General features: G+C 39.4%; 1 protein-coding gene across 2 annotated transcripts; it reads right to left on the bottom strand.

Moving 5' to 3' along the window:
• Nucleotides 1–936: 936 nt before the first annotated feature.
• LOC146377640 (uncharacterized) lies at nucleotides 937–26,875 on the bottom strand. Of its 2 annotated transcripts, none has more exons than XM_084943019.1 (11): nucleotides 26,371–26,875; nucleotides 26,111–26,223; nucleotides 25,844–25,990; nucleotides 25,578–25,730; nucleotides 24,412–24,521; nucleotides 24,194–24,317; nucleotides 23,063–23,155; nucleotides 22,307–22,375; nucleotides 15,846–15,899; nucleotides 9,111–9,263; nucleotides 937–1,289 (listed from the first exon to the last, which is right to left on the bottom strand). In XM_084943019.1, the coding sequence occupies exons 1-11, from the start codon at nucleotides 26,558–26,560 to the stop codon at nucleotides 1,110–1,112; spliced, it is 1,386 nt and encodes a 461-aa protein (XP_084799145.1). In that variant the 5' UTR covers nucleotides 26,561–26,875; the 3' UTR covers nucleotides 937–1,109. The 2 variants fall into 2 exon arrangements, with proteins under 2 accessions (XP_084799145.1, XP_084799147.1); XM_084943021.1 differs by having other exon boundaries at nucleotides 26,111–26,220.
• Between the last annotated feature and the right edge of the window lie 10 nt (nucleotides 26,876–26,885).

Here is a 26,885-nt window from a genome sequence, read left to right as displayed (position 1 = left end):
ACAGCTCGTACACCTACATAGAGACACGCATTCTCTATGCTAAAAAATCAAATCAAACAGATGCTTAAAACTGAGGCAGCTAAGAGACGCCGACTGACTGCCTGCATGTTTGAAAGGCAACAAAAGGATAATACGGGGTTGCAGTGTGGAAAAACTCTATCCAAACTTTTCATACATTAGCTTTCAAACATGTCATCATCTAGTTAACTGCCATGTTGTGAATGTTTCACACTTTGGGTTTTTCTGCTGTTGTTAAAACTGTTCGAGCGACATAATTATCTTGCCACACACATGCACGCACGTACACAGTCACCCACTCAGATTTCAAAGCACTCTCTTCACCTTGCTGCACTCGGCTCTAAAAAAAGTGAAAAGCTTCTGTCCGTTATTGAGGTACGACAAAACATAACCCTGCCTGAGCTTTTAAAAGCTAGTTTCTCCTTTCTGAAAGGGCTCAAGTCACTTTCAACAGTCAAGCTCAGAGAATCGCTTTCTGCATCAGGTAGTCAAATTCTCTTTTATGTCTTGTTGAATTAAATGAGCTCTAAAGCAGGAGAATGAAATTAAATGCACATAAACTTAACATAACAGAGCTGCATGTAAAGTTGCCATTTCGAGTAACTCTTACATGAGATGGCTCACTCTGCACTCTCAGAGGGGAACGCTCCTGCTGTCGTACTGAGGAAGAGCTGAAGTAATTAACATGCTCCCTTTGTGTTGTTGTTTGTATGTGTCGTGTATGTTTGCTTGTAGAAACCGAGCGTGGGTGCGCAAAAGAGGTAAAAAAGCCTTCAAAGGTGCTCAGCTTCTGCTGCTGCTGAGATGTAAAGCTTTAAAACTCATTTCTTAATAAACTTCTGTCAAGGAGATTAAGGGAAGCATTACTCAAGTACGGACTTATTTCAGTGAAAGCATTAAACAACTGGCTGAAAGAGATTGAGGAGACTGCTGCTTTTAATGCCGCTCTTTTGTGCATATCAGTGGATTTCAGATTTAATCGTTGATAAGCAGGTGGGAGAGGAAAACCATTAAAAAAAAGGCACCCTTTGAGATCTCATGAACTACAGAGAGACATGATGGGAGAAAAGTGAAATCACAAAAAGGTGCGGTCAGTGTTCCATGGGTGCTTCTGCATCCTCCCCTTCATCATCATCATCACTACAGGGTTCAAAATCTTCATCCAAGGCTGGATCTGCATCCTCTCCCTCCACCTCTCCTCCCAGCTCGCCCAGAAGCTGCTCCACGTGCTCCAACATCGGCTGGTCGTCACATCGCAGCTTATTGTACAGCTGGCAGAGCGAAAAAGACAAAAAACAAAGAATGATGCAAGTGTATAACAGAGTAGTGGGTACACTGGAAAACATGAAAATGTTGAATAGAACGTAGGTTATAAAGCAGAGATCCAAACAGAAAGTGCAAAATTATACTGTAGAGGCAACTGAAGTAATGATATGGTGAGTGAAAGGCTCTCAGCAGAAGCTTGGTCACTACGACATCCATAAGCAGGAGATTCGAGTTGAGGGAAGTGAGCAGCTCTCAGGTTTTAAGTCTCTAAGTGTCGGTTAGGACATTTGAAATATCCAAAATCATCTGCATTCTGTCAGCACAGCAGCCCACAAAATGCTGGTAAACAGTTTTTGTCTTTATTTTGGCAAATCAGCACATTTGATGCACAATCCAGCCGAGGAGGCAGAAAGACCATTTATCTTCCTCTTTCAACATGCATGCACACACAGACATGGAGAAATGTATCCTGAATCGAAGCGCATATGGTTGTGTTATAATCAAAGTTACCCCAGTGAAACACGCTGTGAGAAAGCAAGATAGAAAAGTCCTGTTCTCTAAGCAGCTAGTAGATTTATCTCTGGTAAAATACTCTGCTTGTGTGTAATTGCTGAACTTAAAATGGAGCTGGGTGATAAAACTACTCGGGCTACCAATAAGGACAGCGAGCATAAGACTACGCTTCTGTGTGCAAATACATTACATAAACACGGGAGAGAGGATTTATATAATCTAAGAATATAACTCTACTTCGTCTACCAAATGCAGTTAACAACCAAGCACACAGTGTTTTATGCTCACGGACAATCAGCAGCTGAGTGCCATCATTCTTACTAAAAGTGTAACAAGGCCAGGAAAGTGAAGAAGAGTGTGTGTGACTGCTTTGCCCCAGGACCAGTCTCTAAGCAACAGCAGGTCCTGACAGGAGACATGCAGTCCCATGGGAACTCATTTGGAGCGTTAGAATGTGCAGAGTGTGTGTGTGTGTGTGTGTGTGTGTGTGTGTGTGTGTGTGTGTGTGTGTGTGTGTGTGTGTGTGTGTGTGTGTGTGTGTGTACTTAAGTGGATGCTGTCTCTGCAGGTTGGAGCTCCAAGGAGGTGGAGTGTGACCTAGGTCCAGGCACAGGGTCTGATGCAGAGGGGATTTGACCCTCTCAGACTCTTTAGAGCACCACACACACACACACACACACACACACACACACTCTCTCATTCTGCCAGTGTCACTCTGAAATGCCTAGAGATGTTTTTCTACACCAAACACTCTGAATAAAAGTTGGGTTGTGTTTATACTAGATTTGCCTCAATACCCAGAATAATTGCACACTGCAGCCTTGGGTAATAAGTAGCGGGCAGTGGATGTCTTTCAAAAAGGAAATAACAGATACAGTGAACATCTGCAAAGGTGCTCTATGTTCTACTATACTGAGCGTTACTTGGAAATTGTATTTATATGTAGATATACGTACTACAAATCAATAGCACATTGTGTCTGCTGGACAGGGTGCGATTATTCAACGTGATACTTTCAGCTAGCTAAACAAACCAGAGCTATTCTTTACACATTCCGCAATGAGTGCTGCTGAGATCAGCACTGCCATCGCAAAAAAGCAAGCATTTCTCATTTACAACAGCCTATGTTTTTTCTTCTCCCTTTCACGGCTCACAGAGCTGCCTGAAGAGGGAGGGAGAATGCGGCTGATCGTATAACTTTTTCATGGTCCACTTTGCTCTACTTTCAAGCCCTAAGTCACTGCCCAAAGCATGCTTGAATAGTGACATAACGACTCAGACACACTCACATACATGCAGCATATTATACACCTGCACATGCAGAGGTGTACCGACAGCAATGCGCGCTTGCTATTCCTTTTTTAAGCCGTTGTTCAGAGGTTGGTAATGTTGATCTGTCTGTCAGATGTGAATACAGCTCCATTGCCTTCTGATGTTTGGGGTCCAGGGTGAAATATCTCAGCAATTATTCGATTATTTGCCATTACATTTAGTGCATGCATTCAAGAGGGTAATGACCAAAGACTTGGCTGTGCCCCATATTCAAAGATGTATCTCAGTATCTATCTAAAGGATACGTACCAAATTTTGTTCTACCAGGATGATCATCAAAACAAAATGTAACTTCTGCCAACATATATTGGTTTATAGCAGCATACCTGCAAAAGTAATGATACTCTTCAGCCTGTTAGCATCTTTACCAACACTGACAAGTAACACTGACAAGTTCCTTAAGTATTTATTTTAAACTGGTTGTTTTCCATCAACCGGTCCCTTTAGAGGTCGTCACAGCGGTTCATCTGCCTCAATCTCACCCCATCCCTAGCATCCTCTTCTGTCAAACCAACTCTCTACATGTCCCCTCTCACTTCATCCATAAACTTTCTCTGAGGTCTTTCTCTTTCTCTCCTGCCTGGAAGCTCCATATTTAACATCCTTTGTCCAATATATCCACTACCCCTCCCCTGCACATGTCCAAACCATCTTGCCTCGCTTACTTTGTCTTCAAACTGCTCCGTCTGAGCTGTCCCTATGATGTACTCATCTCTAATCCTGTCCCTTCTGGTCACTCCAAACTAAAATCTTGGCATCTTTAAGCTTAAACCAGTGTTATGACTAAATAGAGCCTCAGAGAGTTCAAAGTGTGGCCACATATTTTGTTATTTCATCATGGGGCATTCCTGAAATGACAACTTTAATTAAAAGATGGTGAGTCGTAAATTTGATCGAATATCTTTAGAATTAACTTTAAAAAAAAAAAAAATATCGAGTGCACATAAAATGTATTAGTATTGTATGTTATTTCTTAAGGTTCAAGAATGTTTCTGCTGTGCCTGTTGCCAGTGCATGTTCACCTGGGAACTGGAGAAAAATAAATTGAAAGTTAAAATTCATCACTGAGCTCCAGGTTCTCCGACATTTAGTAACGCGATCCACTATAAATCAACATGGCAGCACTCAGTGAAGAAATTTCTGCCGAGAAGAGTTGGCAAATTTGAGCTCATGATAACAACAGCATCAGCTCTGATCACCGGTAATAGAATTGAATGGGCCCATGAAATTTAATTCAAAACAGAATTATGTTTATTTCAAGTAAGCAACGGTGCTTTGGGAGCTGAATGAAGCCTCATTCTGTTTATGGTCATCAAATAAAACCTGCAGGGGCCTTCTGCTTGTTTTGAAATATCGAACAGTAAAGAAGAAATAAAAAGTCAAAAATGCATTAACTCAACACTCCAATTAAGCAAAGACAAAGATGTCTGATGTGTTGTTCCTATGGTAAGAGCCACCATAGATTAACAGGATTGTCCAGCACGAAGTGGACGAAAGTCTAACAAGCACAAACGTACCCTTCACAGAAAACATATTTTCCTCTCGTCTTTTGGTAGAAACCTTTTTTTTAGAACTCGCATAAAAGGACAGGCTGATTACGCAGTAAAAGCCTAATCATTCCATCATTGTTCAACTTTTGCTCCACACCTGTGCTTAACTTCCACTTTCATTTCAGCCTTTATTTCATTTGGTAATACCTTCATTCTCCCAGCTTGTCTCCTGACTATTTTCCCTCAGTGCACTTTCCTTTTGCCTTCTTTCACTTACATTCTTGCCAAATGACCTTCCTGTCAAGGAGGCAGACAGGTCTTCTTACGCTCATCAAGCACTTGTACTGATGCGCGCGCACACACACACACACACACACTATTTTGAAGAATAATGGTAAAATCTTACTCTTCTTTTAAGTTTCTCCGTGACTACAATCAAGTTATCACCATCTTTTTCTTTGCCAAACACAGCACTCCCAAAAACACGAGAGCTATAATTAAAGTAATTGTTTCAACACATTTTCTAACTTTTAACTTCTCTGTATCACTGTCAGCAAAAACATCAACACACTCTGTCACCAGCAATGGTGCTTAGAGCTCATCATATCATCCACGATAACGACCCATAATAATTTCAGACATGATGGAAAAGTGTGCAGAACAACCACATGTCACCCTCAGATGACAATTTGCTACTTAAAAAAGAAGCTACTTCAACAACCCCCAACATCTTTCGTAGGAACCCAGAAAACAGTTCCCATGAAGCAAACATGTTTCAAGGCAAAAATCACTGTGGATTAGAACCACACTATGAAGGACGAGGAGCTACTAGCAGCTGCAGATGTGCGACCCAAAGATAAACAACCAAGCATTGCTAGCTACTGATGAAGCTACATGGTAGTAAAGGAGGGCTTTAAGCAGCTGCTTAAAAAGATAAAACATTCCCAGGTATAAAATGTTTTTCAGTTTTATTGCATAGCTCCTGAACACTTACAAGGTTAAGTTACTTTAGTCATTGTTAATCTAAAGTGCTACAATTTCCAGAAAAAAAAAACATAAAATCAGCTACTTTTATGCTTACATTTAACCTGGATATAATGGTGTGTCACCACTAATGCTGCTGCTGCTGGTACCTTGACTGAACAGATTCACACTTTGAATTAGGAAGCATGCCATCAATGACAGTAGCTCATGTGAAAAGGAAGATGAAAATTGCCCTTCATTTCTTACATACACAAATGCTGGTGTCTGCAAGCATCGATAAAACTTTGATCAGTATTTTTTGCTACATCTTTAGATAAATACGTTTTCTTGTAATATTGTGATATAGTTTTGAGGCTGGCCCCTAATTAGAGCTCCTTTGAATGTGAAGTGATGACCAAAAACTCACACACACACACATATGCACATGCACACGCTTACAACTTAACACCTCAGTCATCCAGTCACAGCCTTGCAGGGAAAGGCATTAAAATTACATGACAAGCACACCTTAGACCAATCCTACCCACAATCTGTGCTCATGGGATACCATCTCAGACACTTCAAATAGTAAAGCTTTTGACCTCTGTTTGCCCTAGCTGCCTTGCAGCTTCTTTGCACACACACACACACACACACACACACACACACACACACACACACACACACACACACACACACACACATAACATTGTCCTCTGTGCATACACTGCAGATCCTTCTTCAATCGCACCCTATCTGGCTGAGACTCAAATTCCATTTCACGTCCGGTTTACTATTGATTTTACCCTCGCCACTATTCACCAGCTACACGCCCTGCACCTACACACACCCAACATCCAATCTGTTCCCTCCTCACCCCCCCATTTTTTATTTTTCCACTCCTGCTCTCCCTCCTACACTTCCTATTTGTCCTCTTGACCCATCCATTCTTGCCCATCATTCCTTTGTAGAGCCTCACAGCTGAATATAGTGCATGAGAGTGAACAAGTATCGATCAGGAAAAAAGATGAATGACAAACAATTTCTTAACAAATAATATGCATGCAAGCTGGCGCACACAACTAAATTAAATGTATGCATCAACATAAGAGCACCTATGAATGCCTGAACGCTCAGTATATCACGGGCGCACACACACACAGACAAAGCCATAAAGTATGCACAGAAGTGGACCGGCGCCAAAACAAGCCATTGGGCTTTGAGGCCTCATTTCCATGTTGGAGACCATTTTAACTAGCAGACTGACTCGTCGTTAATTATTAACACTCACAGTAATGCTCAGAAACAAAGCTCGGCTATATTAAAAAAATGTTTTTATATCCAAGCTTTGTTTGCACATCGCGGCTACACAATGCACAGATGCACACATCTGTACATTGTGTACTAAGCTGTGGAATTAAATGTACCACGAGGGGGCTGTTTTCCCCTCCACATTCCATCTCACCTTTTCAAGGTCTTTGTGCATTTACCTTTCACATTATTCTGCGCCTGTTGCTTCGCTCACTCTACAAAGAAACTGCTTTGCTGTTTACTTGTCATGCTCCGATGCCTCACCCAATTCTTTACCAGCCACCTTTTTATTCCTTTGCATTCTTTTTTTTGTCCATGCAAAGAATGGCTTAGTACTTAAATGACCCTATTTCTCAGTTCCATTTTTTTTTTCTGATTGTTTTATTTTTTCTCCCCAGTTATTAAATATCACACACTGCACACACTTATTTTTATCCTGATAAGATTCTTCCATTCTCCTGCTTGGCAGCTCCAAGTCCACCTCGCTCCCATCTCAGTTGTGGACATCACCAGTGGAAGCCTGTTAGGTAGGCCCATCAATACACCGCTGGCCACAGAGACAGACGTCAATATATTGTCACTAAGCTGTCCCTACTCATCTCTAGAAGAACACGGCGGGGTAGGAGAGAAGGAAAAAGGGTGTGTAGTTGGGTGAGGAGGTGAAATGGAGAGGAAAGCAAAGAGTGGAAGAAAAAAAGAAAAAAGAAAAATCAGAGGTGGGGCCTGCCATCCGTCACTCCGTGCTGTCTGATTTACAAGCCTATTGGATTTTAGACTAACATGAATCACTGCTCCATAGAGGCATTACTCCCTGACAGAACGACAGAATGAATTAGACAGTGTGCTCGTGCGTGTGAGGGGGAATAGGAAAGAGAGTAGGGGGTATATTTACACTTCTTTGAGATTATACAAAGACATTTCCGCAGCAACAATGAAGCTTAGCTAGGATCGTCTCACATTCACAGTACTGCATGTACCCTTTCTATGACAACCAGCTCTCAGAAGAATTAACTATTGTGACAGTGTGCTGGATATAACCATCTGTACCCACAATTACTACAAAAGGAAACACATATAACTAGAATATAAAAATACAAACTGTATATTGGTCTGCAGCTAATCATGCGTTAATTATAGATTGATCTAAAGATTGTTTTCTCGATCTATTTGGAAGAATTTTATTTTTAATTACGGAAAAAATAGGAAGAAATGTTCATCACAATTAGTCAGACCTCAGAGTGGCATCTTCATGTTCTTTGTTTTTGCCGAACCAGAAAAACATTTCGTTAACTGTAATGTAAGACAAATAATCACCATTGAGAAGTCGGGACCATAACATATTTTGTTCCATTTTTGCATGTATACGGCCAAAAGACAATGAGGCACTGGCCATGGGATTCTGATAACTAAGATGGATAAATGTGATGTACTAGAAGTAAAAAAAGTCCTGAAAGGACATGCTTTAGTAAAGTACACACACACGTGTTACAATGGCAGTGCAGTGTCAAAGAATCATTTATTTTGAGATCACAGATAATTGATAGCTATACTGAGCTTTAGATTTAATGGCTCATATTACAACCCTGTTTTCTTTTATGTAAAATGCACATTTAAAAAAAATGACTTGCATCATCAAATAGCTGAATAATTGTAGCACACAGACTTTGAACAAATGTTTAAACCCGCTGGAACACGTCTTAATTTAAGTTATGTGGTATTCCAACTGGGTATAAAAGCAGATTCTAAGGTGGGTTTGGAGTTCTTTACAACTCTGGTTGAACAAATGATTCAAACGTTTAGGAACAGTGCTTGAAAAAAAAAAAAAATGGTGGATTTCATCATCTACGCAACATAACATTAAATTATGCAGAGAATCTGAATGAATCTTTCTAAGCAAGGGACAAGGCTAAAAATCAATGCTGAGTTGCCTTGCTCTTCAGACCTTTAGTCAGTACTGCATTAAAAACAGATGCGACCGTGTAATGAAAAACACTGCATAGACTCAGGGACACTTCCAAAAACCACTGCCAGTGAACACATGTCATCAGTGCATCAATAAAGGAGTCATCTTAACCTTTTATTAACTTTGTGTACCAAGTTTAATAAAAGGGTTTGGATAATTTCAAATGACAGCTTTCAGTTTTTATTCACTCTTTCCACTACACCCCAGCTTTTTAGCTTAGAAACATATATATGAGGTCATTATGACTGGACTACCTTCTTAGCATTAGTCAAGTATGATCTGGCAGCTTCCTTCAATGCCGTCCCCTCCTCCTTTTCCTCTTCTGTTGCTTCTCTTCCTTCCCTCTCCTGCTGCTCCTTTGCCTTTTCCAACTGGAGGTAGCACACCCAGCCAGAGAGATACCACACCTGCGAGGCACAGAGACACAGACAGTTTATGTGTTGTGAGGTGCAAAGATTTAGAGTGACAGTCAGTTACGACAAGGGGAAAACATTTTCTGACCCTCAGAGAGAATGAAATCCAACATCCGTCTTTGACAAACGGGTTTCGCACATTTTACATGGAACCAGAAATACACAGGCTCAGACACGCACAGGCAATCAGTCACTCACATAATAATTCACCCTGACAAAATCGTGACATAATGTACTCATTTACAAATGATAGCCCATAAGTGTAGCTTCCCATTAACTTCAAACTTCTTGTTTTCACAATTTTCAGTTTGTTTTTCCCCTCTCTGTAGCAAAAGATGCAATTAGTAAAATAAATACTCAACTGTAACATAATATAACATAATGAAAAAATGAATTGCCTCAGGAAAATAACATCTGGGCCTTTAAATTCATATCATATTCACAATTTAGATTGTTGGCAGTTTTGCACTAGCTATTACATTAAATGATGGTTTTAATATGGTTTGATTCCACAAATAATTCGAGTGTTGTACCTTATTATTCCTCACAAGTATGTTTTTGTGATCCCAAACATATAGCAAAAGACTCCGAGAACTATCACACTAAAAATAAGAACAAGGAGTCTCAACGCTTTAGACTCCATCTGTGACTGCATGATATTTCACAAAACAGGACATTCTACAATCTGTTGATTTTTGTAAGCGACAATACTGAAAGGAAGAAAAGAAATCCCTAGGAATAACTATAATTGCTAGTTTAGAAGTTGTGATGATTAGGGTATCATTTACACAAACATCATGGATGTTTCTGTTTATCAAATGCTCAGAAAAGCAAGAATATACACAGATTTCCCTCAAATAAAGTAACACCGACTCCCTGCCTTTACTGTGTCGAGGCTTTTTGAGCCTAAGCATGCAATCACATCCTAAAGGTTTATTCTGAGACAGAATAAATCCTGATGTCACAGATAAACAACAGCTCTAATGCATCTAAATCATAGATAAGCTGTTCTTTAGCACAGGCTGTTATTAGGCTACCACATCCAAATACCTTCTTAGAATTAACCAGGTAATCTAGCTGCCAACTGAATGGCCCCATCTCTTTCACTTGGCTCAGTATACTATCATCACACTAGTCAAACAAACTGAGATGCATCACCTACACATTGGGATTACATGAAGAACCACTAAATGAAGTGAACTGATAAACAAAAAACATTCGTAGTCGTGAATAAGTCACAGTCATGAGGCTTATTAAAACCCCTCCCTACCTGGGAAGTTGAGCAGGTTATCAAAAATTAGACTGTTGATGGTTCGACACACCCACACCCACACACACTTCCAAATGCATCCATCCATAAGTGTATAATAAACAAAGCACTGTACAAATTCAATAAAGACCTTTATAAGGGTATGAATAGGAGTAGAACAATGCAACATAAATGCCATTTCATTTCTTTAAGTGTCTAAATGTTTTCACAGTATGGTATTTTTCTTGCTCATAAAATGCAAAGAGGGATTTTCTACCACTTAATACTTGCGTCTGCTTTAGAAGAAAAACATCTGTTCTGTTGTGTAATACTCATTTACTGAGTCAAGCTTTTTAAATACCATACAGTTTTAAACCAATAAATATGATTGTGGATTTTTGATTTGTCCACCAGAGAATTGCTAGCTCACTATCAATGTGAGAATATTCAAATATGTGCTTTAAAATATGTTTTTATCTTTTGACACAACACCAGATTAAATAAACTGCATTTTGAAGTATTACTTAATATGCTAAAACAATTATTTATCATGTATGAATCAGAGTTTTGTACCATATACACCAGACAGTTTATTAGGTACACCTTGCTATTACTATGTTACTCCACTTCAGAACTTTTCTGCACAGATTCAACAAACATGCTGGAAACATTCTTCCAGAGATTTTTGGTCCATATCGACATGATAGGATAACACAGTTGCTCCAGATTTGTCAGCTGCACGTCCATGATGAAAATCAAATTTTCCACCTCATCCCAAAGCTGGTTTACTGGATTGAGATATGGAGACTTAGGAGGCAATTGGAGCACAGCGAACTATACGTCACTGTTCACGTCACACCACAATATCCTGGTGGAAGCAAACTGTGACATTTAAAGGATACTCATTTGGTACTAAGGGGCTGAAGTGTGCCTAGAAAATATACCCCAAAATCATTAAACCCTCACCAGCAGCCTGAACTGTTGATACCAGGCAGGATGGATCAGTGGTTTCATGTTGTTTACACCAAATTCTGACCTACGAACTAAAGGTCACAGCACAAATCAAGACTCATCAGACCGGGCAACATTTTTCCAATCTTCAGTTGTCCAATTTTGCTGCTGCAAATTGTAGCCTCAGGTTTCTGTTCTTAGCTGAGCAGCTGGTGTGGTCTTCTGCTACTGTAGCCCATCTGCTTCAATGAAGAGCATTCAGGGATATTCTTTTCCATACCTCTGGAATAATGACTGGGTATTGAGTTATTATTGCCTTCCAGTCAGCTCGAAGCAGTGTGGCAATTCTCCTCTGAGTTCTGGCATGAACGAGGTATTTTCATCCAGAGAACTGCAGGTCATGTCTTGACCGTGTCTACATGTCTAAGTCCATTAAGCTGTGGCCACATGACTGGCTGATAAGATATTTCTGTTAATGAGCAGTTGAAAAGGTGTACCTAGCAAAGTCACAGTATTAGAATCAGTTCACTAAGATTCGTCTCAGCTGAATATATATCAAAAAACCTAGAGCAATATTTTTAAAATAGATAATTTGCTCCACAGAGTTCAAAAAGGGAATGATATTTTTAACTGTAAGTTACTTTGCTGTAAGACACCAAAGCACCTAATTTTCTTTCTTTTTCACAATAACACATTTTGCCTCTGCATAATCTCAAACACTAACTTGTGCATTATCCTCTACCTCTAAACACTCATGTTCAACTCTGTGAACTTGGAGGTGTGAGATCGCCTCTCATCTAAGGCCAAAGATCACCCACCCACTGTTCTTCAAGCATCAAGACACAAATATTAGCTTTATTCATTATTCACTGAGAGCAGAGGCAGTAGGGACCAGCACCCCTGCCAAATCAACCATTTAGCTAACAAACACATCAAGGCATGGCACACTGAATTCAGAATTGCCACTCAGCATGCTGAGTGGGAGGCTACCCCCTGCAGCCATACTTATCAGAACAACAGCAGCACTGGATAAATGTAGTGCTGTTGCAGGCCCAGCGGTACGACATTTTTATCACTAAAACATTTCCCTGAATGCAGAAGTTAGAATAAAATGTGTAAATTCAAGTGAGACAGTGTAATTGGGTCACTTAAATTCAAAATTTTAACTTCAGAAATAAGAAGCCCGTCTTTAAACACTCAGAACAATGCTAGGAAATTCTGTGCAGATGGTCCACTGTGAAATATTTGCGTCTGTAGTATAGTCTGCCTGAGCATCTGCACTCAGAATTAAAACATGTGAAAGTTTGCTAATTAAGAACTTCAGAGAATCCACTGTGTCCTACTCCAACCCCAGACCGAGGCACACGTAATAAAATACATTTTGTGTCTGTCAATCAAATCGCTGGGACTATTGAAATTTCAAAGTGAAGGCACATCTCAGTTTCCATATGGTGCTACTGAAGGAAGAACAAAAGCATCATGGATCAACAGAATACCTTTGAAACAAGATTTGCAAGAAAGTAGCTCACTTGTTTTTGCAGACTTAACGTTATATAAGGTTCCAACTTTGAGATATGCAAGAGAAAGAAGAAGGAGTAGAGCGCTAACCTCTTATCTGCTGCACTTAAGAGAGAAATAAGAGAAAAAGTAAGACAAAGAGGTGAAAGAAAGGGAGAGAGAGAGAGAATATAATGCTTTTAAATGTGTCTGTCATACATTTCTGACATCACAGATATGACTCTAACAATGTACCCATGTTGTGATCAGACGATACACTTTCTGACCACCAGAACTGGTGACAGTACCAATATTTGATTGGCTGTGGGCATGCTCAAATTGAGTGTCACAGCAGTGCGTCTCTGAAGTGAGTTTAAAAGTTCAGCCCCCTGATGACTGCTCTCAATCTGTCAGCTGAGGGGTGTGTGGGAGGCTGAGCCTGAGGGGGAGTGGGGGAAAGAGAGAGAGAGACACGACCGTGCTTTTCTGTCTGACACTTAGTGGCACACCTTCGCTTTCTATTGCGGCGACAGTGGGGATTTTGAGCACACTGACAGCACAGAGCTCATACTAAAGCACAGAAAAATACTGCAATTCACTCTAATAAGTTCAGCGCCAGACTCTATGTGTGAGCACATAAGTGCTGAGATAAAGCAATGCAAATGCAGGGAGTACACAGAGCTCAGCAGAAGGAACTAAGCTCTAGATGTAACCGCTATGACGTCATCCAAAGATTACTGTATTTCTGTCTTGAAGCCTTGAGGTGAGCATTTTGGTCATTGCACTCTTTGCATTTTGAAACTGAATGTGACAAGCTCTTACTATAGCCAACACAAGATACACTCGCCCAAACCTGCTTTATCATAGTCCAAAATTTACAAAATTCAATCATTTTGCGAACCTGGAGTCTAAATTCATTTTTTTAATATACTGTCTAAGCATATAAACTGAGATGATCCTTCCCACTGAAATGAAAAAGAGTTGCTTTTGCTTTATACCTACCCAGCAGTTTCTACTGTATTATAAAAAGACTGTATGCAAGAGGACCAATGACTGTATATAAACATCTTATCAACTGGACTCAAAAATGACATCAAATCTTATCGCACACATACAGTAGAGAGCAAAACTCACAAGCACTCTAATCATTTTTTAGATATTTGCTAGGAAAATGGGTAACAAGTGCAGTGACTTATTGACACATATGCAAACACACATGGAAATCCTGTATACAAGGCAAAAACAGAGTTTGCGCAATTCTAACAAGCTTGAAAGTCAATATTTGGTATGACCTCGTTTAGCAACCTTTAATGTTTGTTTGTCGGGTCCTTAATGTTTGCTTATTTTTTATTTCTAAATCACTTGACGCTGTTCATTTACTGCAGGTACTTTTTTCTTTAGTCCTTTTGTTGTCTTTCTTTGCATTCTACTTGTCCAGCTTCCTTAATTTTTCTAAGGACACACTACGCACCATATCGAGAATGTTTTTCAGTTAATATCTCTTGTGAATCACCTTGCTGTTGTAAAAATGGTATGTTAAGCCTGTCAAACTGCGTTATCTTTGTTATTTTTCATCGATTCGACAAAAGAAAGGGGAACAAATTATGTGTTTTTGTGACAGACTGTTAGTAATAAAGTGCCTACGGAAACAATTTAAAATTGGTTGTTTGCCAAGTTGTCTGTTATATGTATACACAACACTGGATCTTTCCTTGAGTAAAGTGGCTTTTTTATGCTTGATGATTCATAAGTGGTGTAACAAACGAAAATGAGTGAAAAAGTAGCCAATCTCCAAAGAACAATTTTGAAAGAGCACAAGAAAGCCTGGAGAACTATTGCTCTAGACCATGATAAAAAATTTACAAACAGTTTGGCTCATTGGAAACAAAATATAAAAAAAAAAAAGTTTTAAAATGGGTGACTCAGGATTAAGATTCGCCAAAGTTAGTCTGGACAGACTACCCTGAAATTTAGACTCAGCTGCTTTCTTTCCCCACTTTGCCTGGGACCAGTATTATGACAGGTAAACTAGTAGAATGGCAGGTATTTTTGGTTGTATTCCCTGGTCAAACTGAAATCAAGTTTTTCACGTCTGCCAATTTTAAAAGACATTCGAGCGAATATGTGAGTTCAGTTATCTCTGCAGGATTACTTACAGATGTATCAATCACATCCACACTTTGATCCATACAACACTGTTTCTGCTGTTTGCAAGTTTGTACACAGGTACACAAAAGGTATAACCAAAAAAATCTGAAGCTGTTTGCAACTGAATTTTGCTGTTTGCAGAAGCTGAAATCACAGAGTAACAGCTCAGAACAGGACTTGATCTAAAATTAATAGCCATTCTAGAAGCTGTCTTGACATAACCAAGAAGATTGGCTAGTCTCACATTTAAGGCACATTTTAAATCAGGCAAGTTTTTGTGCCACTTTTTGATCACACCTCCAACAGTTTGGTAGCTTATGAAGTTAATCCTGCCTAAAAATCTGCGGTAATGTTATCTTTTCTACAACCAAAGCTGGTAAGCAACCTGGAAACAAGAAAAATGTGCTCACAACAACTTTCTATTCGAATCAGTTGTATTTATATAATGCCAAAAGCGCTTTGGCGACAGTAGGAAGGAAAAACTCCCTTTTATCAGGAAAAAACATCCTGCAGAACCAGGTTAAGGGAGGGGCAGCTATCTGCCACAACCGGTTTGAAAGACCCCATAACAAAAGAGAAAACATGCATTTAAGCAAAACGCTAAATTTTCAAGTTCAGAGAGAGAAATAATTACGATGAAAAGTAGAATAAAAAAAAAACAAAAAAAAGACCTTAAATTACCCTAAAATTTAAACAGTGTGGAACAGCCGGAAGAGGACTTCATCGCTTACCTGGACAACTTCGTCATCCTCTTCTAGTAGACTCTCCAACACATCTACTGCCATCTAATTTAAAGAGAGACAAACAGATATTTACCATTTTTAAAAATGTATTAAAATTACAAACAACAGCCATACTACACTCATTTTAGTCTGTAGAAATTCATCAGTATTCCCTCTATTCTCAGGTTTGACTGACAAACCAACATGCATAAAGGTAAAGACAATATTGTTGCACACATCTTCCAGTCAGCCCAATCAATCAGATGGATCAGAGGGTCTGATAAGCATTGAACAGGTCAGCAACCCATACACAGCACCGTCAATACCAACAAGGCAACAGACATGATCGTCAATAGATACACTTACAAGTACTTATCACACATTCGATAGTCACTTTAGCCACCGTCTACCATTGCCTTTTTTCCCAGCATTTTGTCTTTATTAGAGACGAGCAGCAGGGAAAGACCAGAGCAGTCAATACCATATATTCATAGTAGCCCCCTCCACTCCTTAGGATACGCAATAAACCTAAAGACCAACCAGACCCAGAGCCCGTATTCCCCTTCCTCTAAAGCATTTGTCTGATTTCCTCCCTGTAGTGTCCTGTGGAGGTGGTGTGAGGTCTCAAAGGGGTTTAATGTTAGGTGACCTTTGTCACAGCACTGTCTGGGTCAGTTTCTGTGGGAAGTTTCCATTACAGAAATCAGACCTTGACTAAAGTAGGCTGGGTGTTTGTTTTGCTCTGTCTCCCTCCTTGTGGAACCTGTGGTTGTGGTATATGTGTGTGCGTGTGTTTGTGTGTGAGGCCCCAGGTGATGATATATTGATTTTTGTCTACTTCAGGTTGGAGGCGACTGTTAGCCAATCACCCGTGGTGAAGGGCAAGAATAAAAGACACGCACGGACCTGTGCATTCACACACACACCACTTTACAGTCACACACTACAAAAAAGCCTGCACACAACAATGAGCACAACAAGCAGCACTTGTTTCTTGTTAAGGGAGTCTTATTAGCTGGAGAGCTTCCTAATTCCCCCCTCCTGCTCGTTGGAGTTCTCTGCTCTTTTCATTAAGTCTATGCGGTTCCGGTGGCGATAAAGAGGTCTGTTGGCTGCATAGAGTAAGGGGTGTCAGGTTAATTGAGAGTATCTCATTAAGATTGTGCAAATATGCATGTCAGGGAGTCAGTTGATTGATTGCCAGACCAATTATCAGCTGAAATACCATTGTCCTTAATTAATTAATGACTGATTAAAAATACACAAACAAAAACATCTAATCCCAGCCGATGATGAATGGATTCATGTCCAGCTTCAGAATGATCTACTATCTACTTTCACTGTATCACTACAAAGTGACAGACACACAAGCTGCACACACACACACACACACACACACACACACACACACACACACACACACACACACACACACACACACACACACACACACACACACACATTCAAACACAGTAAATCGAGCCAAGCACTAGATATAAAAGATAGGAGAAAAGATCTGCTTGGGTATTAAACAAGTGATAGAACAGGCAGTTTTGGAGCTACAAAAATAGAACAAGAGATATCTGGGAGCCAGGATAAGTGAGCAATGATAACCATTATATCATCTCCAACTGCACATCTTCCTAACTACACCAGTCAGCCCAGGGGCGAGTAATGAAAGATTCAGAGATTCTTAGGCCGCTTCATGCTCTAAACAACAACAAGATTAATATTCCCATGAAGATAAGGAGAAAAAGAGGCTGTACTACGAAGGGGGGGGGGGGGTAGAAAATTGGCCGAGAGGTTAAAAAAAAAAAAAAAAAAAAAAATCTTAATAAACATTGCAAAAGTGGTTCAAGAAAAACAATAGTGCGCTACAGAGACACACAACCAATACCACATGCAAGACGATACATACATGTTGTCCTCCTTATTTTAAGGACTGTTGAAGGAACCAAAAGAAAAAAAACCCCTGCATTCTGTGGAGGAACTCATTTATAATGTCCATCGTGGGCATGTGCACAGTGTGTGTGTGTGTGTGTGTGTGTGTGCGCGTGCGCTCATGTATCCATTTCTGCATTTGTGTAATCTTCAGGCAATTTTGTTTAACAGAATCATTTTACTGGAGCGCACAGCAGAGACAGGAGAAAGACAAATCACTTTACAAGCAAGGGCAAGCTATATCTCACACACATACACGCACACGCACGTAAACAGGGACATCGAGACTTAAGTAAATAAATCCTGGGGATGTCACTGCTAACTGTACTTGCAAGCAATATAGCAAAGTACAAGCTGTACATTGTGAACTAAATATAAGAACAGAAACATTCAATAAATAAAATACAGCCAAAGAAGAGTGACAATGACAAGGTGCGTAACTACCCATCAGCTTCTGCGACGCCTCAGCTAAGAGACACTTGAATGGCTGTCAGGGGAGGGTGCCTGTCTGTCTGTCTGTCTGCTGTGTGGCAAGTGAATCAGTGGTTGTGATGGGTGATCACGGTAATGTTTGTGTTACAGTAGGGAAAACGCTGTTACCACGCTGTTTTTTGATTTTTTTTAAATCAAGACTATAAAATACATCATTCACTAGCCACTTTATTAGGCACACCTGTTCAACTGCTAGTTAATGCAAATATCTAATCAGCCAATGATATGCATTGAGGCTACAGACTGTGCATCAGAATGGAGAAGAAAGGTGATTTAAGTGACTTGTAATGTTTGGTTGTTGGTTGTTGCTACAGACAATGCTCCGATAAAGGAAAATATCCAGTGAGTGGCAGTTCTTTGGGAGAAAATGCCTTGTTGATGAGATATCAGAGATCAGAAGAGAATAGTCAAACTGCCTCAAGCTGATAAAAAGACAACCGTAACTCAAACAACCACTTATGACACCCAAAGTATGCAGAAGAGAAACAGAAGGCCAGGCCTGGTGTCTCTCCTGTCAGTTAAGAACAGGAAACGGAAAATGTGCATAGTCTCATCAAAACTGAACAACCCAGGATTGGAAAAAACACTGATGAGAAGATAAGATATGCTAAGATGAGTGGTGGTGTATTGTGTGGGAGATATTTTCTTGATATGCCTTGGGCCCCTGAGCCTCATTTAAATATCACCGCCTACCCAAGTATTGTTAGTGACCATGTAAATTCCTTTATGTGAACAACACAGTGTACCCCAGTGGTTTGTTGAACATGGCAATACATTCAAATGGCCTCCACAGTCAACAGCTCTCAATCCAACAGAGCACCTGTGGGATGGAACAGCAGATTCAGAGATGGTATGGTCTAAAATGTTTGCAGCACATTGTGCAAACTATGCCATAGAAGAATAAAGCAAAATAAATTATGTATGTAAATATATATATATAAACATAATTCCTATAAATCACTGATGCCCCCACTCCCATTCAAAGGTCAACAAACTTAGTCAAATAGACTGATGTGACTATTTTAATGATATTTCCTACCATATACTACAGAGACCCTCATATTGGAAAAGATGGGCACCATATAATAGTTGGTATTTTTGCTTGATAAACAAACAAGTAAGCAACCAATCATCTCCACACTGATTGCATTAAACTGTTTAGAGTTTATTCTATAAAATATCAGGAAACCTCAGAAAACATGGTCTTCAAACTGCTTGAAAATATCAGATATATTCAGATTAAAGATTTTTAACAGCAGCAAAGTATCCCATATTAAACGCTGGAACCAAACATTAATGAAGACAAATGACTAAAACCAAATGAAAACCTAATTAATTTTCCATCAATCAAACCAATAACAAATCTGTTTAAGCACTGCAAGCACTCTCACAAATATGGGGATATTTGACAATAAAACCAAAATGTTTGTCTCACTTCTCACTTCTTTTGCTTTCAAGCACCCTTGTGCGCTCTTAATCTATTTCCATTCTGGAAATCACAAACAAACTTGGCAGTTATTCAACTAATCAAAAGAGGGAGGGAAAAAAAGACTCGCAAAAGCCTTTTGGTGACTTTTTTCTCCTCTTCTAATTTATGTGGCACAGATCCATGTTTTGCAGAAACAGTTGACTGAAGAGAAGAGCAGCAATTGTGAAACTGATGTTTTCATGAATTTATTAACACAGTGTGTTTGGAATGTTTTCTATCACATTTTTTAAAGTAAACAAGACAATCGCACAATGGAGCACAAGTACAACCAGCCTATGTCATGGTTTTCATGCTCTTATCCCTTTCTCAGTCAAATTTACTATCACATTCAGCTTTTCATGTGGCAAAGGTTTTTTATTTTTAAAGATTTCCTCCAAAAAACAACTGAAAGCCACAGTCTTGACCAAATTTTTATTATAAAAAAAATTTCAAAACTTATATTTTAACTACTGATTTTATCTACTGTTCTGATTTTATCTACTGGTTTTTTTAATCAATTTTAAATCGTGCTTTTTATTGTTTTTGTTTTTTAATGTCTCTGTAAAGCACTTTGAATCACCTTGTTGTTGAATTGTGCTATATAAATAAACTTGCCTTGCCTATAAAAGATAACTATGTATTTTAAAAATAAATAAACTGTAATATTTGCACATGCTCTGAGTTTGACATTATTATTGCTGACGCTTTTTAATGACAACCAACTACCCTCATAAGAAAACCATGAGTTTTAATTAAATCTAACTGTGGCAAATCTTCAAAAAAAGTGGGGAGACGGGTCTATGACCTAGTAAAGTGTGCCCAAGAGACGTGACAGTGTCTACCCACTAAAGACAGTTTGTCTTGAAAACATCTGCCCAGTGTTTTTCAGCAAAATCTTTCTCATTTCGATGAGAATTGGTGGAGGGAGATAGAGCATAAGGCAAAGAAAGAACCCGCTCAATTTTGGTGCTGATCTGAATTTTTGGGGTGGAAAATAAGACCAGACAGTGGAGACTTCTGGGGAAGTCTCCACTCTTTTAGTAAACTTCTATCTCCCACCACTATGCACTATAATAACCACACTAACACTGCCTTATCGTGGCCTAGTTAATTTGAATTCAATCCACATAATACAAAAGTACAGACACAGACCATGAGATGAAGTTTCTGCCAAAGAACATGGTAGTACCTCTACACCTCGTGCCATTCTAAAATTAACATTTATTTACTAGTCGTGGCTGTATGCAGTTACAGAAAACAAACAAACAAAAAAAATTCTTTAATATGTTTGGGGGTATTTTTTGGCAAATATATTAATGCAAATTTCAAAGCCTTGGCCCAGCTTTGGGGACCAAACAAATTATTCAATGGGGAGAAAGAGACAATTGGTTATATTCTGGCACCATTTTCGAAAGACAGCCTTCCAACTAATAACTCTACTGGAAGTAAACAACTTTACGCAAAGTTTACAAAGAGCATAAAACTGTGCATAGATCCTTCTAAGTGAGAGATGCTAAATGTGAAAGTGAGAGAATGTGTGTGTGAGTATGTGTGACAGAGAAGTACCGGAAGCAAAGAGCTGAGAGGATGTTCCTATCAAATCCAAGTCCCAAATCCCAGGCTGGGAGAGACAGACAGAAAATTGTTTGCTTTTACTCTACTTTCACCCTTAAATGCAATTGCCAGAAACTCCAAATAGCCCTTCGTGTGTGTGTGTGTGTGTGTGTGTGTACACATACTTGGGCACATGGCAAAATATTTGACGTTATAAAGCAGTAGGAATGGGTGCGGTTTGTGGTTCGGGCTTCATGACACCAACAGCAGGATGAAGACAAACGACATGTCAGAAACTGTGGACCGAGACGTTGTCATTTTACTGATACACCTGACAGCCCATCTCCCGCACACATGCACCCAAAGATATAACTGCAGCTGAGCTATTTGGGTGTGAGCAGGGGGAAGAGGAGAAAAAAAGGGGGGGGGGAAAGGACACTGTTCTCATTTCCCGTAAGTAATAACCATAAACCACCCAACAAGAGTGACTGAAAATTAATCATTGGATCACAATAGAAAGTAGCTAAACTGCTGTTGGTGTGGCAGTAATCACCGAAAATGACTTCAAGCGTTAATGACAGCGTTAGGAGTTTTAGCACTGAACTAAAGGCAGTGAGCCACTGAAATCAAGGCCATTAATACCAGAAATTCCTGAGTGATTTAGTAGAGAAGTATGCTGTTTCGAGATATGGCCGCAATTCATCAGACCACAGCTTCAATTTTTTTTTTTTTTTTTTTATTTTACTCTTCCTCCCAATCCCTCCACCCTTGTGTGCCCCCCTTAGCCCTATCCCTTTTTGTAAATACCACTCTTCAATTATTGACACTAAACTCCAGAGGGGATAAAGACCAGGCATGGCCTTCCCACCTTCAGTGCTATTCACAAGAAAGGAAAGCATACAAACACACAGATGTGCGCACACGCAAAAAATGCCAGGCCGCCCTCCCACCACGAAACAAACACAGACCAACAACAACAAGGGAGTGTACGAGCACGACACAGCAAACATTTTACCTCGTACTCCTCTGACTCAATGAGCAGTTTGGCTGTGGTGATGCGAGACTCATACGGAGGGATCTCATTCTGAAGGAGAGAAAGAAAGAAGAAGAAAAAAAAAAAAAAGGACAATACAGCCACCTCTGCAGTAAGTGCTTTCACAGGCATCCACAAACATAGTTCTTCCTTTGTCTGATAATAACACAATCCAATTTCAAGGTACAAAACGTTTTTCAGCTATGTGGCTGTTAATCACAGCCAAAGTGTCAGCAGGCTGTGTTCACATCAACCTGCTCCCGAAGATAACAGTCATAAGAGTGGTGTCACTGGGATTATTGTATCAAATCATCACACCAAACCCTCTTACATCACTTTTTTTATTATTTGAATCTGCAATTTATTTTGAGCTATTCAAAGCCCATCCAGCTTTGACATTATAGCCATTTTTCCTTTATCAAATTCCATGTTGTACTTTTCTTGTTTATACTTTAAAACCCTTCCTGGTGTTGAATTTATTATTTGCTTTCTCTCTGTGCACTCTAACACAAATACATACAGGTTTGTGAAGTCTGTGCTCCACCTTTCATCTTCTATCATTCCCTCTTTATCTCTTACTATTTTTTTTTTTTAAATCTGTACAGCTGTCCTTATATTTGCGCATACCGCATAGCATGCTGTGAAAATCTTGTTAGTTAAAGGGGCTTTATAAATAAGCCGGGATCTTACTGGGGCTGGTGGAAGTGAGACAAATACCAGCCCACAGCTACAACCTACCTGAATGTCTTCCCCTGCGCTGGACGAAGCTGCTCTCTGTTTTAGCGCAGGTAGCCACATTCCAACACTCTTCAACAGGTAATCTTTGCCTTCCTGAACACAGAAAAAGAGCATATAAATATAAAAAGCTTTATAAAAAATATACATTTCATTTCTTATGCAAGGGTTAGGAGTAAGTAAGGAGTAAGGGTTAGTAATTGGAGAATGCACTCTTCACACAAATCAGTTCCTACAGACTAATCCCACTGTATAATTTACTTCCACAGACTAGCTATTAGATTTTCTACAGAAACCAAGAACCCCTGGATTAATTTGGGAACAATTTATTTTTTCTTGTTTCTTAGAAAAAATTCCAAAAAAAGAGACTTTGTCACAGGATGTGGAAAGGTGTGAAGTGAGACAGGAACCAGCCTGACCCCTACAGCTTACAGGTAGTATTACAGATCCTTCGCTGCTCAGTTTGGTGATACCAGTGCATGGAGAGTACGGAGAGACAGTGCAGAGGTTTGAAAATACACATTACATATAGCTTGCAAAAAAACAGTGGTAGGTGAACTGAATGTTGTTCATTGTATCATCAGTGCATGTTGAGTATGATTGAGGCAGACAGCACTGCCAACAAATACTTCCACATGGTAATTTAAGGCCATATTTCAATTAGATTACATTTCAAGTAAACAATAAACATGTTTAAATACTTTCAAAAAAGTCTTTGCCTTGAATGCCTTCTATTAACAGTGGTTTAAGATGCTCTTCATTTAGCAAAGTCTCCCGCATGTACAAATATACATGTAATGTAAAAATACAGAAAGTTTATTTAGGATATTGTTCTAAACTCACTGTCAAATGTTACACTCAAAAGGTCCTGTGGAATGTTTTCTAAATTTAGTCCAATATGCTTTTCCCTCATCTTTTCTCGTTTTAGCAGATGACTGCATGACCTTAATGATCCGCCCAGTAATTAACATTCCTATCGGCATGACCTGTCCATCTGCTGATTAATCGCATACGATTCAATTTGCTCAGAATAATTAACTCAGCAGATTCCCGCTTTAATGTGGTGATAACTCATCTCAAGTGTGGGTGCGTGAGTGTGTGAGAGAGAGAGCGAGAGAGAGAGAGGGGACTGACCTGGTTTCTCTCTGTACTGAACAGGTAACTGGCCATAAGCTGTAGAGCCTCTGGGTTGTCATGGCGATACTGCAATGCTTTCTCTATGAACTCTCTGCACTTGTCGGCAGCCCCCTCCTCCATGCTACATGTACACACACACACAGAAAAAGAAAATCTCAAAATATTGCCAAAGGCAGGCCTATCAGTGTCAAGTGCATAACTGTGTGCTCCAGTACCAGAGGTCTGTTAAGTAAATCTCAGCGATGGAGCAGTAGGCTACACTAACATCCTTCTCTGTGGGGAGTTCGGGGTCCTCATCTGGTGGGGCAGCAGCTCCAGCCAGAGCCTGCATGAATCAAAGGGCAGACTTCTTTAGTTTCTAAAGTTCATATTATTCATTACAAATCAAAAGAGACTGAAAGAGACGTATATGAAACAGAATCTAAGACAGGTTTTCTTTTTGAAATGATCAGAATAAAAAGGGACACCATCTGAATAAGCCTTTTCCTCTGAAATCATATTAACATGTCACAGCAGGAAGGAAGCAGTAACATCAGAGTTGCAAACTGCGTGAATTAAATTTATCCAATTTACTTTCAGAGTCATTGCTCTGTTCATGTTGACTCATTGTCACAGTTATTGAGTACTGACACACTTATCTAGCTAGAAGTGTCACTTCTAGCTAATATATTTAAGACATCTGAATGAGAGTAATAAAGACACCTCACAATGATATTAATAAACATGGTGTCACAAAGTTAAACAACAAGAATATTGAATAAGTAAATGTAAAATTGACAGATTAATACATGTGCAATTAATACAATGTATCCTAACATTTTTAACCTTATTCTTCTATTCTATTTTCCTTCCATTTGTTCTAATTTAATGTTAATATTGTAATGCATGGCACATTATTATGTCCTCTAAATGAGCAAACATTTTATCATTGCTTACGCAAAAAACTTAAGGAGCAATATTTTCTTTTTTAAATAAATAACTATATTTGAGGGGGGAAAGACAGAAGTTGTAAAACTACCATCCTCTGACCATTTCCAAAACTACCATTTTACTCTTTCACATTTTCGGTGTAAAATTTGTTTTGTTTCAAAGTTGAGTTCACAGTTCATAGTTTTTAGTGCATTGTAGTGTCGGTAAAGTGTTTTGTAAATATCTGTAAATTAGTAATACAGGTCTGGAGTAACAGTTAAACAACAGGATGCTTATAGGTTTGACATAAATCTGTCATAACAATGCATGTCACTAAGACATGCATTGTCCAATAGCACCCTCTTGTGAAAATGAAAAAAAATCAGGAGCCTTGAACACAAAGTCATGACATCTAGTTCACTTTCCATAACCAGAGAAACAGAGAGGGGTAGTCCTATGTGTAATCACTTACTGTTGTTGTTCCTTGTTTCTCCAATGTATTCAGTAGGACTTGTATGCCTTTGGTATAGTAGTCCACAGCCTCCCGGCCTGTGTGGATTTGTCCCAGGTACATGTACTTATTGTGGCCAACATCTGGGCTAAGCTCCACAGCACGTAGAAATACGTGAGAGGGGAGTCAAGGAAGCCACAACAATCACTGCATTAGAGTAGAATGAAATTATCACGGCAGTGTAGTGAAATTACAAAATTATGGACACAAGCAGCGAGAAAGGATATTTCTTTAGCTTTCTGTGTGTCTCCTAATTCAGAGGAAACGTGTCCCAGCATGTCTAGAACTTGCAGGTTGGTGGGCTCCACATCCAGGGCTCTTTGACAGAAAAGGCTGGCCATTTCAAAGTCAAAACTGTCCATGCATTCTTCAGTCTGTACACCACAGTACATAAGGAAAGCTCAGTAGCTGATTAGAATTTAAAGAATAAAAGGATATTAAGGCAATGACATATTTGGGTCCTGCCTTTGTTGTGGATATGTAGTAAACATTACCTTCTGTAGGAGTTGCTGTACTGAGTACTTCTCCGCTGTCTTCTTCTTGGCTTTTTCTTGCATTCTTACCTTCATCCTTTCTTGAGGTGATAAACCAACAAATCCTCCATCTGCTGAGATGTCACAAGTGCACGTGTAACAATAGTTCTTATTAGAGCTGCACTCAAAACAAAACATAACAGTCCTTCCTTTCTATAAACATTGTGTGTACGAATTTGACGTTATACACAGTAAATAAAATGATAAACCAGTGAACTCACCCCTGTTTGGACGGTTATCTTTCCTCTTCGGTTTATTTTTCTTTTTACCCTTAGCTTGACCACCCATTCTAAAGAAAAACGCGTCGTATATTTCTAAAATCCCTGGGCTCAAACCCCACTTTTCCCAAAGTGAGACTCTAAACACGTGTGGACAGCAAGTTAAAGTTAGCTTAAAGTATACAGTGCACATGCGCCGGATTGTGACTCTATTGCTCCTACGGAGAAGGGTAGTGGCCAAAAAAGCAAAGGTCCTGACTAAAGCTGGTAAAATGAAACGCTGAACGAGGATATTTTATATGCCTGTTGGTATGAGTCCGTTTATTTAAAAAAATATATTTAATTGAGAAGATTTCCGAGACTTTAATAATGATATTTTTCTTTCTCCAAGTTGCTAAGGAGAGCTTCAGTTCAGTTAAACGACTTTCCATTTATGGGCGGGGTTCTTTAATATGATTGACAAGTCTGTAGACTATTGAGGCGACGCGCTGACGCCGCAGCCCTTGACGCATCTGGAA

The sequence above is a fragment of the Perissodus microlepis genome, chromosome 11, assembly GCF_051167445.1.
Source record: "Perissodus microlepis isolate ML-2025 ecotype Zambia chromosome 11, ASM5116744v1, whole genome shotgun sequence".
Classification (NCBI taxonomy): domain Eukaryota; kingdom Metazoa; phylum Chordata; class Actinopteri; order Cichliformes; family Cichlidae; genus Perissodus; species Perissodus microlepis.
The sequence above is the reverse complement of the archived record's forward strand: the minus strand, read 5'-3'. Positions and strand labels throughout refer to the sequence as shown.